At 37.9% G+C, this 19,689-nt stretch overlaps 1 protein-coding gene across 1 annotated transcript; it reads right to left on the bottom strand.

Moving 5' to 3' along the window:
* Positions 1 to 344: 344 nt before the first annotated feature.
* On the bottom strand, positions 345 to 7,439 carry LOC102589537 (protein FRIGIDA-like). The gene is made up of 3 exons (XM_006346559.2): positions 6,689 to 7,439; positions 1,375 to 1,550; positions 345 to 1,290 (listed from the first exon to the last, which is right to left on the bottom strand). Exons 1-3 carry the CDS (start codon positions 7,350 to 7,352, stop codon positions 469 to 471), a joined length of 1,662 nt encoding a protein of 553 aa, XP_006346621.1. The 5' UTR covers positions 7,353 to 7,439; the 3' UTR covers positions 345 to 468.
* Positions 7,440 to 19,689: the final 12,250 nt, after the last annotated feature.

Genomic DNA, 19,689 nt, shown 5'->3' with positions numbered 1-19,689 from the left:
TATATTATGCGGTTAAGAAACATATCAAGAAATAAGCATATCAGAGGGTGCAGCCACACATGCATTAAGGAACCAACAGCCAAAATAAAAGACGAAATACAAATAAAACTGAATTAAAAAAAAAACTGATTTACTTGAATATACAGGTTGCTTATCAGATTACTTGCCCATGATTAGTGTAGTCGATGTATAATTAGATTTTAACGACATGACTGTACAAGTACTTCTTTTCATTATTGTATAGAAGTTCAAACTTTTTCAAAAATTCTTCTTATTAGCATTTTTTCTATTAAGATTTGAGTTTAATTTTTATATATCGACAGTATAAAGATTTTTTAACAGAGTTGAACTAGGCAAGCAACACATGAATCATGATGCTTCCTTAAACCACATTTAAACTGTATAATTTACACCCACAAGGTTTATCAACTTCAAAGCATTTCTACAAGAGAAACCTAAAAGTACATGTTACTGCATGCCTTGGGGATAATATGTCCCTGGGTACAAGTAGGATGAATAATGGTAAACAGAGGGAACAACACCTCTGTTCTGATATGGCGAACTTCGACCAGTACTAGCCAACTGATAAGGATCAGAAGCAGCGGTCTGGTAACCAGGACCAACAGGAACGGGGTTTGGCAACTCCATAGAGCCTTGCCACGATGGTGATGACCCGTATCCATAGTTGTGAGAGACCTCCCTTTCATGCATGGATGCATTCTCTTGCCATTCATATAACTGATTATTGTAACTTCTTATTTGCCCAGCTTTACCTTCAAATGGTATCCTCCCACGAAATCCACCATATGCGCCAGCTTGTAGAGCGTTATTTGTGCTTCTTATTATACCTGAACTAACTCCACCCATAACCATACCTCCCCGACTTGCTGCTGGTGAGCCAGGAACAGTGTCATGAATCGGGCCTGCAACAGATCTAGGCAATGCTGATGGTGACACAGAATAACCATAAATGTGGCTAGCAGGTCGACCTGCTAACAAGGGTCTCTGGCTACTGATGTGATTTACAGGTCTTTGATACTCTTCACCTAGTATGCGTGTGCGTTTTGCTCGTCTCTCTTCAAACCTTCTAGATAACCCAGTTTCATCAAATTTCAGATTTTGCACCATCTTCTCCCTTCTTTGATCATTCCTAGCAATTTTTTCCTCCAAGCTCATAATTCTGTCACTGATACGGAATCGTGGAATAAGCTTTGAGGGATCAATGTTGTGGGCATCCAAACATTCGATGACAGATTTCATAGTAGACAATTCCCTCTTGTTTGCTTCATTCTGTATAACATAACAAAAGCTAGTTATGATGATTGATATGGGAGGGGGGAAATATTAGTGCTCGAGATGAAATTCAAGAATTACCACAACAGCATGTGAACCATGCGATTGGCATTTCTTTTTCTTCAGCGATTCTTTAAGTTCTTCTAAAAACGATGACAAAATTTCGCAAGGGCTACATTTTTCCTCAACTCCAAAAGTATAAGCAACATCTACAGCATCAACTTCCATCTTATGCTTCACCATGCCCTCTATTATTTCTGTTGCAAATTTAAACAAAGTTACGCAGGCAGATAACTTAGTAGTTTTTCTACTCATGCAAACCAAGGTCCCAAGTATCAAGTGGGGAGAATAAAACATGTATCCAAGGAAGCAAATGAAAATGTTAAGTGATAGTCACTAGTTTTTTTGAGATAGTCACTAGTTTTCTAAAGATATATGAGGGGGGTTATGCATTCTGGAACATGACCTGCAGGTTTTACCCAATCAAAAGTAATCCCCCAATGTGAAATGAAAGAAAAGGCCATCCAGTATATCCGATATTTGTGACAATGGGGAGTAGCAACTACTTGGTGGAATAGTCGAGGTTTCCTATAACTGGCTCGAACACCACCTTCATTTTTAAAAAGATGGAGAAAAGGGAAATATCCTACATATTGATGAAGTATAGAAGTTTACAAAGTCCTGTCCTCAACAGCTCAAAGTAAATAGGAAGAAACAGCAAATTTCCCACTTATATTTTCTCTTTCATTAATCAGAAATACATCATGTCAATATGATTTTATTGCATTAAAGGTGAAAGATTCCCCATATACAAAGAGTACCAGTTCAAGAAAGGGAGCAACCTAAAATATGGTTATCCATTGTTCCCTGAGAACCTTAAAGTACTACATACTTGGGCAATTCATCTAGTCTAGACTTGACCTGATAGTTTTACTGTATCTCGTCCCCAGATTTCCTCAAGCAATGTTAGAAAGGAAGATGGATATAGATTTCTCTTGCCCTATGACTTTTTATCAACACAAAAATATCATACTTCGGCCACAAGACTTTCCAGAATAACCTTTACTTTTGTTGATCTGCAACTTTCACAAACTCTTTTTTATCAACTCAATTATTCACCATTGCTTCTGTTAATTTTGAATTTGCAAGAGTTAACACAGTTTAAAATCCGCTTCTTTATTCATCATCACTACAGTTGGCAGCAAAACACAATGAACATTTCAACTATTGACATATTATAATATCATTCTTTTTATGACTGAAAAATCTCCAAGAGCCATTGAGGCACAGTTCAAAACTCAGAGGATAATGGGCCCACCCTTCTGCCCTTATTTATATCATTATAACCCCCCTTCTCCCCTTATTTAATATCATTATAACCCCCCTTCTCCCCTTATTTGACATCTTCGCACTCCACATATATGTACGAACACAGTATCCAAAATAATGGTGAAAATACCTAAAGGTTCATTGACTCCTCAGAATTAACAAGGTAACATCATGCCTACCAAGAATACAAAAGAACAAAATACAGGTACTGCAACAGGAAATGAAACATCACACTACGACCACTGAATAGCTCTCCCATGGAATATCGAGGTATAGAAAATGGTAACACCACAGAAAGGGAAGAAAATAAAATGGGGAGTGGAAATTAGAGAACCAAATTCAGGAAGAATAACAGTAAATGAAAGGCCACACTGCGACAGCATATGAGATTTTGTATGGAATATCAAGATATAGAAAACTGTAGCACCAATGACAAGGAAAGAATATATAAGGGATGTAGCACCACAACAAGGGAAGTTACAAAGGTACCGGAAGAGATATATGCCAAGTGGTTTTCACCAATTCAACACTTGTAAGCTGCTTTATGATTTTAATACCATTACCAGTAACCCGGACATGAAACCAACACAAGATTTTCCTTATTGATGTACGGGAGATAATTTTTTTATCTGGTATCAATCTATTTGGATTTTATACAAACATTTTTTATCAGGGTTTACACAAACTTTTACTACCCTCGAAGACTGAGTCCATACCCCATATAATTCCAATGACTTTAGAGCAGTTTACCTACCACATCAAGAATAAAGGCGCTACCTCCAAATATACATCATTTCTCGTGGGTTTTTAGCATTATCACTTTAAAAACTTCTCCTCCATATATAAGAACTTAGTTGGAATAGTTAGCAAATAATGCAATAGTGTCATCCCAAGCAGTATAAAAGCCTCTCTAACCCATTGCAATCGTCTACTTTAAATTACTTGATAGACTGACGAGTTAGCAATTAATGTAATACTGTCATCCCAAACAGTATAAAAGCCTCTCTAAACCACTGAAATGGTCTACTTTAAATTACTTGATTGACTGGCTTCTGATTGTTCCTACCAAAACAAATTAAAAAAATGAAGAAAGCACCGAGTCAATTTAGTCATCTAGTCCACAGCCTAACATATGCCACCTCCTTCATTGGAAAGCAACAAACTCACCTGTCCCAACTTATAAAGATAGATAGAAAGATTAGGGAGTTCTAACTGCTAAAGTGGGGTAATGACAACTGAGAGCAATAAAAACAGAAGCAGCAGAAGATTTTTCGGCAGCATCTTCAGTTGTTGGTAGAACAGAGGAACCCTACCGACATCTAGTCGACAACTAACATCCGAAGACGAGAACAGTGTATGCCATAATAGGGTCCAAAAAAAAAAGTAGAAGCATGACATCTCTAGTCCACTAAAACTCCCCAAGATAGTACATATATGCATGTGCAACCTTGTCATATACATTTGAGTAAAAAGTTGAGCACAGTTTCTTAATACATTTACATTTTCCAAAAGCTTCTACTAGAAAGATTTGAATGAAAAATTATAGAATGGTTCTTCTACAAATAATGCCATTGCTTAAACTTCCTTGGGACTTAGTAGGATCTTCGAGGCACATGGAAGCTGATACGCTTCACAAGGTTGGCCATAACGTACCATTAATTGGACTGATTGATGCTTCAAATATTTGTTGGTGAAAGATGAAGATTTTACGACATTGGTGCACTCAAGGGTGTGGCCTGACAATAAAGGAGAATAGAATGAACCACAAGAGACTAGGATTCAAATCCTAGACAGAGGCAAACAGCTAAGTAATTTCTTTTCATCTGTCTAAACCTTGATAGCTAAAGTTACCAGATACATGTGTTGAGGTCGCAGGTACTCGGTGAATTAGGCGAGGTGCGTAAGCTGACCTAAACTCTCCTATTATAGAAAATTAAAGGACATCGGTGTCTAGGCTGGTGACTAGATGCCACTAATTAGAGTGACAAAGCTAGCAAGTAGAAGCAATCAAATAAACATCAATTTCATGGATCAGAAAACACAAAAACAAACAGGGCAAGAAGCTCTTAGCGTCTCTCTGGGGGCATTATGAATAAAAAGAAAAATTTCCTTTGAAGGCATCGAGACAAGAACCAATATAATGATATATACAGGATAAAGGCTGAAAGCTTTTGTAGAAATTCCAATGGAGACCAGTTAAAGCAAGTGGAAGAGATTGTTCTTTATGATTAGCTATTTGTAAAACTAAAGTTATGCCATGAAAAGCTAGATAGCTAGCAAGTTTAAAATAAAATGGCAGTCTTACTAGGAACTAGTCTGTATTATTGGAAATATGGGATTCCCCTGGTCCATCAACTTTTTTTGAGTGTTTATAGATATGCTGCTCATGCTCTTAAAAAGTGCCACTAGGTGTGTGTCGGATCCTCCAAAAGTAGTGCATTTTTGGAGAATCCGACACGGATGCGGCAACATTTTCGAGAGTCCGAGCAACGTAGGTTTATAGTCTGTTTCTTAAGTTCCTTACAACTTCCAATACACAGAGATATATCACCCATTCTGTGGTTATGAATAAAACATTTTACTTACCAAACTCAAAACTCAATACAAAAATCTTTAGGGCCTAACAGAAGGTAGATATTTTGTAATGGCAGCAAAATGCAACTTCAATAGGACACTTTGCATTTATTGATATATAAGAAATGAAAATAGAGTGATCTTACCACTAGAAAAGGAGATAAAACTTCCCTACAGCTCAAGGCAAAAGAAAGAAAGAGAATGGGTGTAGACGACAAAGTGGACACTATGCTGCGGTACCTTATAGGAACTGTTTGTACTTAAGGAACAACTCTCACACTACTCATCCACCATGTGCTGCAATCAAGAACAAAATACTTTGCAGTAAAATTTTAACATCCATACAAAATTACCCTACTCAGACTGCTTTTAAGACTATGGATTTTAGGAGCTTTTCTGTAACCCCCAGACTGGAACTTCAGTAACAGCATAGTCAGCAAGGTATAATGATAAAGTCCAAGACTAACCTTATCAAAAAATCAAAGTCCAAGACTAAAAATTTACCATCACAAACCTTATTACGAGTGTTGTGCGGTAGTTTAACAGGGATTGAACTCAGCACTCTTATGACCAACCAGTTACTTTTTTTTTTCTTGCAAACACACAATTATCTCGAAGGAGTAAGTAAATCTTCCACCTAAGAAGTCCATCATTCTTATTGTCCCAAAGCACAGTTCTTACTTCACGTGTTCTCTTTCACGTCAGGCCTTTCTGCATTTCAACTAGGACATTATGCTCTATTTTGCAGTTTAGATCAAACTGATGTATGCAAAGCTCACCTCACTAATTGAAAGCACAACTATTTCTAAGGCCAATCATGTTCCTTCAATCGATTCCGGCTCATCCCAAATCAATTCCAGTCAGCCATATGAATCTTGTATGTCCGTTTTGTTCTATCCTGGTATAATTCCAATATTAAATTATTGAAATAACCTGTTCCTTATTTCTGTTATTTACTGTAAGTGTCGTTATAAGATAGTTAACAGAATTAGTTACAGTTAGTTATGAATGTAGTTAGCTAGAACCTTCTACAAGAAGTTATCTGGACCTATATGTACCAAGCACCAATAGTAATTGAAGTGATTTTCTCATTCAATAAAACAGTTTCCTTTTCCTTCTCTTCCTAATCTCTCTATAATAGCTTAGGGATTTCATCAATGGTGGATGAATCCACCATGAATTCCTCATACAGAACTCAAATTTAACATAAATAATATCTTTTTAAGCAAAATTAAGAATTCCCTAGATCACACGCTTATTTCTACACATTCAACCAGCTTAATTCCAACTAGTTGGTTCCATCATGGTATGTTTTTATCTCCGCTGTGTTATGTGTATCAGTAGACAACTTCTATCTATACACATGATCTTAAGTGTACCTTACCCCTTTTTACTACCTTCAATTATCATATTATCACATATATTATTTAAAACAAATGAACTGCAAAACAATGTAGCTTGCAGAAGCAAAAAGAATGAAGTGAAGAAGGACCTGGAATCTTTTCCATAAGCACATTTGATCTCCTGAGTGCAGTAGAAATCTCTCTGATATTACTCACTCGAATCAAGTCCCTAACATCCTCATTGTAAAAAATTTGTGGAATCCCAAAACACCCAATAAGCAATAGCAATCCCCGTGCATCCATTGTACTAGCCTTTCTTATACCTCGTTCATCTACAAACCTTCTTCTCCATATCACTGCTGCTTGTGCAGCTTCTTCCTTTACCCCTTCATCAATTACATCAAAACCCATCAACAAGAAACACTCCAAAACCAATGCAGATGCTTCCCTCGTGGCAATCATCTGTGCATCCTTATCAAAAGCTTTGCCCCTTTTCGCAAAGAAGTCTCCCATACAGCTAAGTACAAGCTTTGCTGCGTTGGGTGCAAGTTTCAACGCCTTGGTGAGTTCTTCGCGCAGTGTGTTTTTCTCTGCGAGTTTCGATACTATGTAACTTCGAAGTCCCTTGCCGCACATCGTCTTGCAGAGGGTTTCGAGCTGTGAATCCGGAGATTTTGAGTCTTTCTCTTCGGATGAGGTTTGATTCGAGGCTGACGGTGGTGACGCCGGTGAAGGGGTGGTATCAGCCGTCTGCGGCTGCGGCGCGGTGGCGGTGGAAGTCTGGGATACGGCAGAACCAGCCAGATTCTCCATCCGAGAAACTGATAATCAATACGAAAACTCAAAAAGACCCAAAGCGTCTTCAATGCTCTTCTATTCTACATTTCCTATTTGAGAGAGTATTGAAAACACTTGGAATTTGAGGCAAATTATAACTTTAAAATCACATTTTTATTTAACTAAATTAAATTTAAACATTTTCAATCTTATAATATGAGTAAAATACGCACATAAATTAAGGTATATTTAAATTAAATTAAATTAAATTAATAAAGTAAAAAAATATTCTTAAAATCGTTAATAATTTGTAAATGAAATTAATAATTCACTCGAATTTAGGAGTTTTTTTAATATTTCTCCCAAGATATTAAAATATATTGTACTACTTTATTTAACATATTTGTTACTCCAAATTACTATTGGGGTACTATTTTGCAAGAGGTGTATTAATTTTTAAAATGATATGAATAAATAGTTGAGTTATATTGATCAAATAATAAGATTATGATTAACTAACTTGCAAGAAATAACAAATAATGGAACTATTTAAATTAGAATGTAAGATAGAATTGCTATTTTGAGAATTTTTAGTATAATATTTGTGTTAAAATGAAATTTTTAGACACCTTCTAATAAGAATGTAAGGTTCTATTTATAGCCAAGTGTTAAGTGGCAAGATCCACAAATTATGTCTTTCCAAAATTTATTAATTGTCTATTTACACTATTGAGTAACGACTGACGATGATTATGGAATTTTTGGTGATCGTTACCACGGTGTGATAGATTACACAAGTTTAGAAGTATGAAGTTTTGATGATAGGCAAAGATGTTGAAGAATCGGGTTTAACATTGTAACAGAATAAAGGTGAATCAGATTCATTCGGATTTAACCTTTCAACAGTTCATGATAAGACATGTTATTGTGATGTAGTAAAGGTGCATGACCAATGACATTTGTGCTAAAATAAAATTTCTTTATTTCTCTCAAACCTCCTATATATAGAGGTGAGTTATGACATTTATCTTATCATACATAAGAATATTTCTTATTTATAACTTTTCTCACATCTTAACATATTTATTTTAAAGAACAGACGAGCATTTACGATGTTTATTACAAGTCATATTTTCTTCAAGAAATGAACTATAATATGTATGTACTTCATGAACTTTCATTAGAAGCTAATTATCACAACTTGAAATTTATCATATTTATATAATATACCTCAACATCACTTTGAAAGATCAAGTGCACATTAATTTTATATTCCTTTTCTTTTAATGGGTGTTTATAGACTTATCAAATTAGGTCGCACGACAACCGTGTTTTCAATACTTTTCTTATCAAATTGATGGTAAATTTTACCTTTGCTTTTGAAGGACCATTTTGAAAAACCATAACGTTCTTCTTGTTATAAGTAGTATAACAATGATTATTATTATTTTGTTCATTGCCACACTCAATTCATTTGTACAATCGCAATAATTATGTTGTCATCTTTTCAACTTATCATGTATTGCTACCACATTAACTTCAAGAATGGAGAAAATTTAGCGGGAGAAATTATATAATTTTTTCGCAAGAGTACATTAATTTTTTTTGTCATCATGATATCATCAACGTAATGTATTGAGATTCACTGTTTTACTATCAATCAATAATTTAATAGGCTATTTAGGTATTAGAACTGTCACGATCTTAAAATGGACGTGATGACACTTGTTTATTTCCACCAAGACAAGTCAGCCTCAACCCAACGAAAACGAAAGAAATGCGAAAATCAAAAGCAAGAACAAGATAAAGTGGAAAAACTTATTCTTTCTATTAACCCCCCAAAATCTGATTGTCACGTGTACAAGCCACTAAATACATAAAGAGAAATTTAAGAAATAAGTACAAGTCTCAGTCTTTGTTTCTCAAATAGAACAAAATATAAAGAAAAGGAAAAATAAGGCTTGTCGAAGTGACAAACAACTACCTCTCTAAATCCTTGACAAGCCTCAAAATCAAAAGAAGGAGAAAGAGATCACACAGGCCCGGTCTCGAAACCTACACAAGTGTAAAATCAAGGGGTGAGTACCAACAACACGGTACCCAACAAGCAACCTAATAAACATGACATCTAGCTAGAAATCGAATACCCCTAACACTCCAACTGAACCTCCTCAAACTACAACCTGAACAGAGATCATCCCAACCTATCAATTCTACAATACACAGCTCACAAGACCCAATATTCACAAATCAACAATCAAACAAATCAAGTAAGTCAATCTCAATGTCAAGTAGATCCGTCACACGCAATAAGTACAACAATTACAATTAACAAGTAAGTCACACATAAGCATCAAAATGCACCAAATCACAAATCATCAGTCCCTCACCGAAATCATTTTCCATCGGACAATATCACTAGCCGAAACCATTTTCCATCAACTTTCAAATTACTAGTCGAAACCATTTCCCATCAGTTTTATATCACTAGCCGAAACTATTTCTCATCGATTTTATATCACTTGCCGACAATGACCTCGGCATCATAAACACTTGTCTCATCATGGTGTTCAATAATTAATGCACACACGCAATAACACACCACACAGAAGAGACAACGATTCATGCAATTCAAGTCCACATTCATGATATCAAGCATTTCATCAATCAATCAATAAGGGTCACAAAAAGGAAATTCACATCATCATGATTATCACATAACTTTTTCAATTTCGACCCCTTCTTTTTCATTAAGATTCATCATGTGGACAATTAACCCTTCACCCCATTTCCATTACTCCCAACACACAAACAATGAAGAGAATAAACGAATTCTACTAGAATACAAGGTTTACGAGACCACTTTCCTTAATTCAATCAATAATCACTCCATGTTGAGTCTTTCCCTTCCGGATCACTTCCAAAGCCACGCAATCAATATCATGAATCAAGTATTCACCATCACATTCCGGAAACAACAATACCCACATCAATTACTTTGAAAAATAGGTCAATCAACTCAAAACCCAATTTCGAGAATAAGGTTTGAATCCAAAATTTAATACTTGAAAATATTACTCATGACTTTATGAACTTAATGGTGAAAATTATTTTGAAAAAGGACTCAAAACTAGTTCAAAATATCCATTTTAGTTTATAAGTTGAGTTCTTGAAAAACCTTGTTATTTACCAATCAAAATCCCAAATTTTAATGTTAAAATTCATAAATAATCAAAGGGAAATGAAGGTTTAGGTTCATGAAAGCTTACCCAAATGATTTAGCACAAGAAAACCTTTACAAAATCGCCACCAAGAGTTCCACAAGCTCAAAAATAAAAAATGGGATTTAAACCCCAAAAATGACAAACAAAAACCCCTCTCAGATGTCGCAAAAGCGAACCCCGCTAAAACTCGGATCTCGCAAAAGTGAAGCCTCATTTGCTTAAGCGACATACCCTTCTCTTAAGCGGAGGTCGCTTAAGCAACATGACCATCGCAAAAGAAAGACCTGCAACACTAGAAAACACAACCTAGTCTCAAAACATCAAAAAGACCCTCAGAATTCGTTCGGAACCCCGTAAACACAAACCACATATACAAATCAATTATACTTGATGTTCCGGACTCAATGAAACCGTCAAAACATGAATTTGAGGTCTCCTTGACCCGACATCCATGAAAATCACAAGAAACTAACTCAACACCTATATAGCTAAAACAAGCTTGGGGTCTCTCAAAAATAAACCAAGACCTCACCTAGGCCTAAAATCACCTCCCAAAACCAAGGAAACTCTCGAAATTTTGATCCGAGCATCCGAACCCCGAATGTTGACCAAAGTCAATCCAAAAGCTAAATTTCCATAATTTCACAATATAGGACCTCAAATCCTCAAAAAGACTCTAAATCTGAAACCGACAATTCTCACAACTCAAATTTCACATTCCAGGGTTGATTGAATAGACGAAACTCCATTTCGACACCCGAAAATCCAAAAGGCACCAAAAACTGATTTCTTAACAACTTAGCCTTTCAAACTCAAAACTTCCAACTCAAAGTTTGAAATCAACTTTTCAAAACTCAATCATAAAAGGTTCGGGGTCGATATTTGGAGGGGTAAAATGATAAATTTATAAAAATTTCCAAAAATGACCGACCGGGTCATTACAAGAACTCACCCCAGGCCTTTGAAATACATTGAAGAATAAAAGTTGTGTGACAAATAAATTTATAATATAAAGGATAAATTCCTTTACAACCAAAAGTTTTTTCACATGAAAAAAAAGAATAAGTATATCTTAGTTATGATACACAACTTAAAGTAAGTTCATAATTGTATTTTTAGTAGAAAAAAATATGTGTTTTGTTTTTTCAATCTGTTGGGCATTTGTCATTGCCAAAATTAGATATCTATCAAAAAAAATAATTTTCAAGTGCAAGTGATCAGACTTGATTATCATTGTTGTGTTGATGGAGCTGGAAACAAATAATAATGAAAGGAAAGATCAACATATGAGCGACCAAGAACTGGACCTACTATTTCGTAAAGCATAAGGAAGATATGACAACAAATAACAATCCTATGTTAAATTTTCTTGAGACACTTCTATAAAAAAAATCGAAGATCCAGACATACGCTTTGTTACCCAAAGCCTAGGAAACATCAACTTTCAGGATGAACATGAAAACCCATAAAACCATCCAAATTTTATCCCTATAACAACTAATGAGAAGCACCGCCTATACTCACCTTGGAAACATGCTCTAATCATCAAGCTAGTTGGGAAAAATATGGGTTACGTATACCTCCAAAATTGCCTACAATCCCTTTGGTAACCCTTTGAAAAAATCAACATTATTGACCTAGGAGAAGATTTCTACCTCACTAAATTTTCAAACCTAGAAAACTTCGAAAAAGTCCTCCATCAAGGTCCGTGGTTCATAGACTCGCAATACCTTTCAGTTCGTAGATTGGAACCAAATTTCAATCCTACTCTAAACCACATAAACTTCTCCACTGTCTGAGTGAGACTTTCTGAACTCCCTACAGAATTTTATGTTGTCACTATACTCCAAAATTAAGAAAACCAAATAGGGTTCGTCCTAAAATTAGATACAGTAATCCACTCATGCCCACACTTACTAAATAATATACCTTCTATGTCCGCACCCTCACATAACAAGAAACCTTCTGATAGTGATACATCTATGTCTGGGAAGTGGTGGATGGACTACAATAATGAGTCAATTCCCAAAAAAACACAAACAATAACCATCAAACCTACAACAATAACACCGAACATATAGGCCCAGTTACATTAACAGTTACTATAAATGTCCATACTAATGCCCTAAACATAACAATGGCCCACTCAATCCAAAATACAATTTCTCAGCATTAGGAATGAATGACGTCGATCAGGAGACATGTGATTCCACTACTCCCAGTTCTAGGGGAAAAAATTAGCCACGTCATCTAGACGAAAGACCACGTTACCACGAAAGAAAAATAGTATCCACATTATGAACTTGGTCTCCAAGTTCACTCCAATGGAGGAAAATACTTACAACAAGAATGTACCTTTACCTCCAAAGCCTACTTATCTGAAAGTACCACCCAAAGAGGGAAAATTTACAACCTCCAAGACTACACCTAAGTCTACCAGTTCAGTAGAAAATATCTCCCAATAAAATCATGTAATTCTGGGAACTTACAATTCCTCTTCCCAGCAAACCCACACATCCACTAGTGAAAAACATAACCTCTTTCCTCAAATTGAATTAGAACTAAAACTTGGTACACATAATAACTACATTACAAAAGGTTCCCTTGACAACCCCTTAGAGTCTAAACATTCCCCTAACAGTGCCTTCATATATAAATTCAACCGCAAGACTAATAACTTCACACATATTACGCCTAGTAAAGAAGTACAAGAAAATCCTATAGTACAATCTAACTTAGATGTCAATGATCCGACCTTGTTTTCTACAAACTTTATAAGTCATACCTCATCTCCCTCACCAACTACCAACTACCCCAAACAAAACTCTAGTAGCAATGTCTCAATACAATAATCACCAACACCATTCTTGCCAACAACATACCTTTCCACGACAAAACCCAAGGCTACCAAATCAAAACAACCCTCACATTTCCCACCAACGTATGACAATGAGCAACAACAATAATATCCTAAGTCCTCCTCCCCCCACCACAACTACAATACCATCCAAACTACCCTCTCAATCCACATCCGTCAAGCCTATTGACAAAAACTCCAAATTATACCTTACGATATCTAGCATTTCAGAACCTCATGAACCTCTGACTCCCTTCGATACGAACTACTTAATCCAAAACACACATCTCTTATCAACCTTTCCAATGCATTCAAGTATCTTAAGTAATAATGGAGGAAATAACCAACTTCTCCCTATTTCAAAATAACCCCATCTTGTTGCCAACCTTGATAGACAAGAGGTTGACGGGCAACTGATGAGTCCTGCATTTGGACTCATTTAGGACTTTGTTTATATAGATTTGGTGTTCTCAAATGCTTAATTTGTGCCATTAACTGATGTTAAATCCTCGATTTCCAGGTATATGGATTGAGGAAAACTCAAGCACACTAACTTGCAATAAGGAACAAAACAAAATGAATAAATGAAGAAAGGCAAGTCTGGTGCTTGCCAGGGCATTCGGCGAATCGCCGAGTGACTATCTGACCGCCTAAAGTTCCAGTGTATCAAGACCTGAAGGAAAGAGCCAAGTAGGCGAAGAAAAAGAGCAATCGGTGAATCGTCGAGTAGTTCCGCGAAGCCAAAATAGATCGCCCAAAGTTATAGACCTTGAGGATGCTGAGTGTCAAGGAAAAAAAAGAGATGGAAGAGATCAAAGGGCGGCTCGCCAAGTGGTTCGACGAGCCCGACTTACTTCACCAAAGGGCCCTTCTTGGCTTATTTTTGGTGACTATAAATAAGATTTTGAACATTTTTAGAAGGGAGCCGAGTCAGTCTTGAGATAATCTATAATTGAATTTTCATTTTAGTTTAGAAAAGTTTTCTCTGAAGTTTCTAATTAGACTTGAAGGGTTTAAGACTAAATTTGGAGATTTTGCAAGTGGGTTTCGAATTTTCTTCGAATTGGAGCATTGTAAAGCTTGAATTCCTCTTACCCAGTTGATGGCTAATCGATTCGGTAATGGTTTTTTATCTTTTTATAATGTTTGGCTAAAACCCAATTCTTGGGGTGTGATCATGTGATTATGAGTTGAATTAGTTTATGGGTATTGTTAATTACTAGTTTAAATGTTGTTTAAAAGTGAGTTGAATCATTAATTGAGGTTTAATTTATCAATTGTAGTTGCAAATGCAGTTCTACTTTTGTGTTCTTGGCTTGCTCGAGAGATAGGTTTTAGAACTAAGATTTTTTATTAATGGTTTGTGGGTATTGGGTTGACCTGGGTTTAGCTCGAGAGAGTGAATCCTAAACCCAAATTCCACACATTTAGCTCGAAAGAGTGAGTGGATTAAGGTGTGGGTTGTTCTTCATTTTCATGCTTGTTGATGCTCAAATTGATTCGGGGTAGTTGTTCGAGAGAAAGCTATCTCCCTTATAGTCTAGCTTACTCACTGATTTTTAGTTGTTTACTAGTAGTTTCAATTATCCATATATTTATATTTGCCTATAATCGATCACATCCCGAGAATCTATCTCCTTATTCTTGTTTAGAATTGTTTGTGACTGATAATTTCAAACCAAAAATCCCCCTTTGACATTCGTGTCATCCTTTTAATTTAATGTCTTTTTCCGATAATGTTTATTTCTATGACTGATTAGACCGTATTGATACTTCTTAATTGAATTTAAAACACGTACCGCTCTCTGTGGGATTCGATCCCAACTCATTTAGTTAGATTTTATATTAATTTACGATCGTTGACACTTAGAATTGGAATAAGTGTGCTTGAAACGTTAAATCAAAATGGCGTCGCTGCCGGGGAGTGGTATTGTTTGAGATTCTTTTGGTAAAGTTGAATTGTGTTCTTGTTAGTTATAGTTGAATCTACTTACTTTTATTTTTGGTTTTTGTGTTATTTGTTAAAACAAAGGAGGAAATGAGCATCAACGGAAGTAATGGTAACCAAGTGGACCACCAAGATGACATCGGGAATTTCAATGACCCGTGTGTCAATGACCCGAATCTAGTGGGTGGTGTTGGTGCCATTCGCTTGCCTCTAGCTGAAGGAAATGATGTTTTTCACATTACAAGCACTATGCTTCAGCTCTTACAACTGAAGGGTTTGTTTGGTGGGCTAGCTTATGAGGATCCCCATGAGCACCTCAGGAATTTTGTTGATGTTTGTGGACCGTTCTCCTTTAAGAATATATCTCAAGAATCGGTTCGACTGAGGTTTTTCCCATTTTCTCTAATGGGAGTGGCATGCAAGTTGTTGGCTGAGTTGCCAAGAGATTCTATCACTTTGTGGGATGAGCTTATTACTGCATTCCAAGTGTGATTTTTCCCTCCTTCAAAGATGATGACTCTTAAGAATAGTATCCAAAGCTTCAAACGCTTGGAAGGTGAGCATAACCATGAGACTTGGCTGAGGTTTAAAAAGATGGTGTTGCAATGCACAACTCATGGATTCCCCGATAATGTACTGCTATAATACTTCTACAGAATCCTCGATTCGGTAAATAAGGGAGAGGCTGATCAACTCTCTCTGGATGGATTAATGCAACAACCTTATGCAATAGCAGCCCAACTCCTTGATGGCATTACTAAGATTAACCGGGAATGGTTTCCTACAAAGATCAAGTCTCCCCTCTTACTTATAAATTGACAAAGGAACAAATTGAAAAAGATCAAGAGAGACCAAAACATGGCGAAGATGATGACCCAACTGGACATCTTGGCCAAGAACGTCATGGGTGCTGGTATAAGAAGTTTTAATGTTGTGGGTGTAAATCTCGATGAGGTCAAGTTTGAAGTGTTGTACAATGAAGAAGTGAACTTCCTAGCCAACCAAGGAGGAGGTTATCGTGCAAACTACCCAAGGTTAGGTGGTAACCAAGGTTGGAATAGAGATGAGGGCTGGAGAAACCGTAAGAGAGATTGGCGTGACCGTAACGCCACTTGGAAGGAAAGAGAAGGGGAGAAGGATAGATATGTGCCTCCTCATGAGCGTCAAAAGCCTAAAGAGTCTGAAAGTGGCCGTACGGAAGACTTGCTCTCACACATTCTTAACAAAGTTGAAGGGTCCGATAAAGTGTTGAACGAAATGAAGGAGGATGTATCGACTCTCAACTAGATAGTGACCTCTCATTCCGTCTCTATCAAGCAGTTAGAGACCCAAATGGGTCAAATTTTGTCTCATCTAAACCCTAGACAACAAGGGGGGTTGCCTAGTGATACTATGGCAAACCCCAAGAATGAAGCTTAAATGGGTATTTACGTCGTGCCACAACGTTAACTAAGGCGCTTCTTGGAAGGCAACCTAAGTTTTTAATGCTTTAAGTTTGATTTTTAATAATGGGTGTTGATTGTGCAGGTTGAAAAGTGAAATGTGTTGGAGAAGTGTAGGTTGGCGAGCTAAGATTCCAGTCGGCGAGCCTGACTTGAACCCACAAAAATCAGAGGTAGAAGTCTGTAAAACTCGACGGAACAATGGATGAATCGGCGACTCGCCGAACAGGTCGGCGAGCCCAATTTTATCCGTCGTTTGAACCCTCAAACTAAATGGAGGTCCTGTAAAAATCGGTGAGGTAAGTCACCACTCGACACATCACCGAGTAGTTCGGCGTGATCGACTAACACCGCCGAAAGGGCCGCGAACTGAAAGACTTTAAAAGGGCCAAACGGTTTAAAAATTCAAAATCTTTCATATTCCCTCATTTCAAACCCCGTACTCTCTCACCCGCACCTTAGATCTTTTATATTTCCCTATTTGTATTGTTTTTGTGTTGGATCTCGTGCTCAGATTTGGATAACATTGCCGCCTTGCATTTCAATTTCTTCATTCGGCTTAAATGTTGGTTTTTTGAACCCCGAACTCTAGTTTAGAAGTTGAACTCAAATGCTTTAGGTAATTTTGTGATAATGTGTGTTGGGCCTGTGCTGAATCGTTTTTGATTTGTTGTTGTGCCTATTTTTGTGTTTTGAAATTGTGCCTATTGACTTAAAATGTTGATTTCCCGAGTATTGTGTGTTAAAATTGATCTTAAATTGTTGGGTTGTGGTAAAATTATGTTAAGTCTAGTTGGGTGAAGTCTGAGTAACCCCCAATTACGCTAAATGACACACTTTTCCCAATGATGGAGCATTTGACGTCATTCTTAAGGGTAAAAGTCATCAAATGGCCAATTTTGGCCAAATCGGGGGAAGTCTGAATACCCCGGAGGCATGGGTCGATTTGTTCTTGGCTTAATTGCATAAGTATGTGGTTTGATTTTGTTTTCGGGGGCTATGGGCTTGAATTTGGAAATCGGGGTTGAAATTTGGCACGTTGGGCAATTCGGCGAGTTGGGTCGAGCTCACCGAACTGTTCGACAGTTCGCCAACGTCCCCCTTGATCTCCTTTAATTTCGTGATTTGTCTAGATTAGAGTCTGTAACTTTCGGCGGAAAGCCTGAGCTCATCGAGTTCACTTGGCAACTCACCGAAAGGTTCCTTTGATCGCCCTTTCTGCGTCTCTAACCCCTAAAACACACTGTTAATTTCGGTGGGCTAGTCTGAGCTCGCCGAATGATGTGGGTGATTCACCGAATGGCCTTACATATCGCCAACCAGCCATTTTTTTGGGAATTTTTCAGGCCTATCCTTTCGGCGAGCCCGATCTGGCTCGCCAAAGTGACTCGGTGACTCACCGATTGGTTCGGCGAGTTTATCTACAATCTTAAATTCAGCACTTTTATTGAAAATTTTCTAACTCTTTTCAATGTGTTTTACAGATATGGCTAGGACCAACTGGGACGAGAGTGACATGCCGCCCTGCAAACGAGCAATGGGCATCGTAATAAATGAGGGGTAGCTGCCTCCAACAAAAAGGGAAAGAAGGCACCTACAAAGGGAGGCAAGGGCAAGGGAAAAGTGCCCGTAGCTGAGATACCGGAGCACAACTCCGGCAGTGATGGGGAGTCTCCTGATTCTTAGGCTGCATTCTTTGAGCATGAGGATAACCAACCACTTCAGACCCGGCGAGCTGAGATTCGTGCCAGAGCTCGTCAAGATCCATTTAGGATCCCAGAGTTCACCCTTCATGTTACTGATTCAGTGCAAGCTCCGACATAGACGGTGGTTCCAGCACCACCAGTCCAGGGTCCTCCTCTCCGGCTACTCAACAGGCTAAAGGCCGAGGCACTGCGGACCATTCTTGAAGAGAAGAGATTGTCCACAGATGGTGTGGTGGACAGGTAGCCTCTTGTGTGGGACACACTCCGATACTACAGATTCGACTTAATCAAGTGACTCATACATTCCTACCTGGGTCCGAGAGTTCTACACTACATACGGTGATTCAGTACCCCAGGGGAAGAAGAAGGCCAGTGCCTTCAGACCGGTAAAAGTTGTGGTAGTACGGGGAAAGACAGTGGGATGCAGCAACGATTATATCAATGTTGCACTTGACAGAGTTACAAGATTTGAGCATGAGTACGAGGGTTTGACCACAACACAGACTTTGGATGACCTAAAGGGATGGCTTGCTCCCCTCATTTCTGATACCACCCTGAGGTGAATTGAGGCAGGAGCCCCAATTGAGAAGAAGTACTTGAACATAGCAGCCCGATATTGGTTCAGGTTCATCAACAGTTCTATCATGCCCTCACTTAATGAGTCCATCCTCCACCACCCAAATGCAGCCCGTCTCGGATCCATCATCACCAAAAAACGGCTTAACCTGGATTGATTATAGAGCAAGAGATGGCCATGAGGGCCAAACAGTGTCAAACATCCCTGCCATTCCCAGTACTTATTACAAAGTTATATCGGTGGGAAGAAGTTCCTTGTGACGAGAAGAGGGATATTGAGATCACACCCACATCCTCCACCGATATTCGGAGCATAGTGGCCGAGTACACACGAAATGAGGTGGATAGGAGAAGAGCAACTCCGGTGGATTCATCCCGGAGGTTGATGTTGAGTCTATACCTATAGAGATATCTTTGCCTCTCCGACCTCCGAGTCTTCAGGTACACCTACTACCACTCCTTCCCAGGCCTCAGGTTCTTTTGCTTCCCAACCTACTAGGATCACTCAGTCCATACTCCTTAAGATGGGGCACCTAGCCCATTCTGTCGATGTGCGGGCTTCCCGGCTAGAGGTCAAGGTGCCTTAGATGATTGAGCGAGCCATCTTAGCAGATTTGACA

This window comes from Solanum tuberosum, unplaced genomic scaffold, assembly GCF_000226075.1.
Source record: "Solanum tuberosum cultivar DM 1-3 516 R44 unplaced genomic scaffold, SolTub_3.0 scf00078, whole genome shotgun sequence".
In the NCBI taxonomy this organism is placed as follows: Eukaryota; Viridiplantae; Streptophyta; class Magnoliopsida; order Solanales; family Solanaceae; genus Solanum; species Solanum tuberosum.
Note: the sequence above shows the minus strand (reverse complement) of the source record. Positions and strands in the feature narration are given on the sequence as shown.

What these genes read in the sequence shown, in the direction of transcription:
- LOC102589537 (XM_006346559.2), bottom strand. Translation starts at nt 7,352, where the DNA reads ATGGAGAATCTGGCTGGTTCTGCCGTATCCCAGACTTCCACCGCCACC. An exon ending in GCTTATGGAAAAGATTCCAG is followed by an intron (nt 1,551 to 6,688) that starts GTCCTTCTTCAC and finishes AATTTGCAACAG; the next exon opens with AAATAATAGAGGGCATGGTG. An exon ending in ATGGTTCACATGCTGTTGTG is followed by an intron (nt 1,291 to 1,374) that starts GTAATTCTTGAA and finishes TATGTTATACAG; the next exon opens with AATGAAGCAAACAAGAGGGA.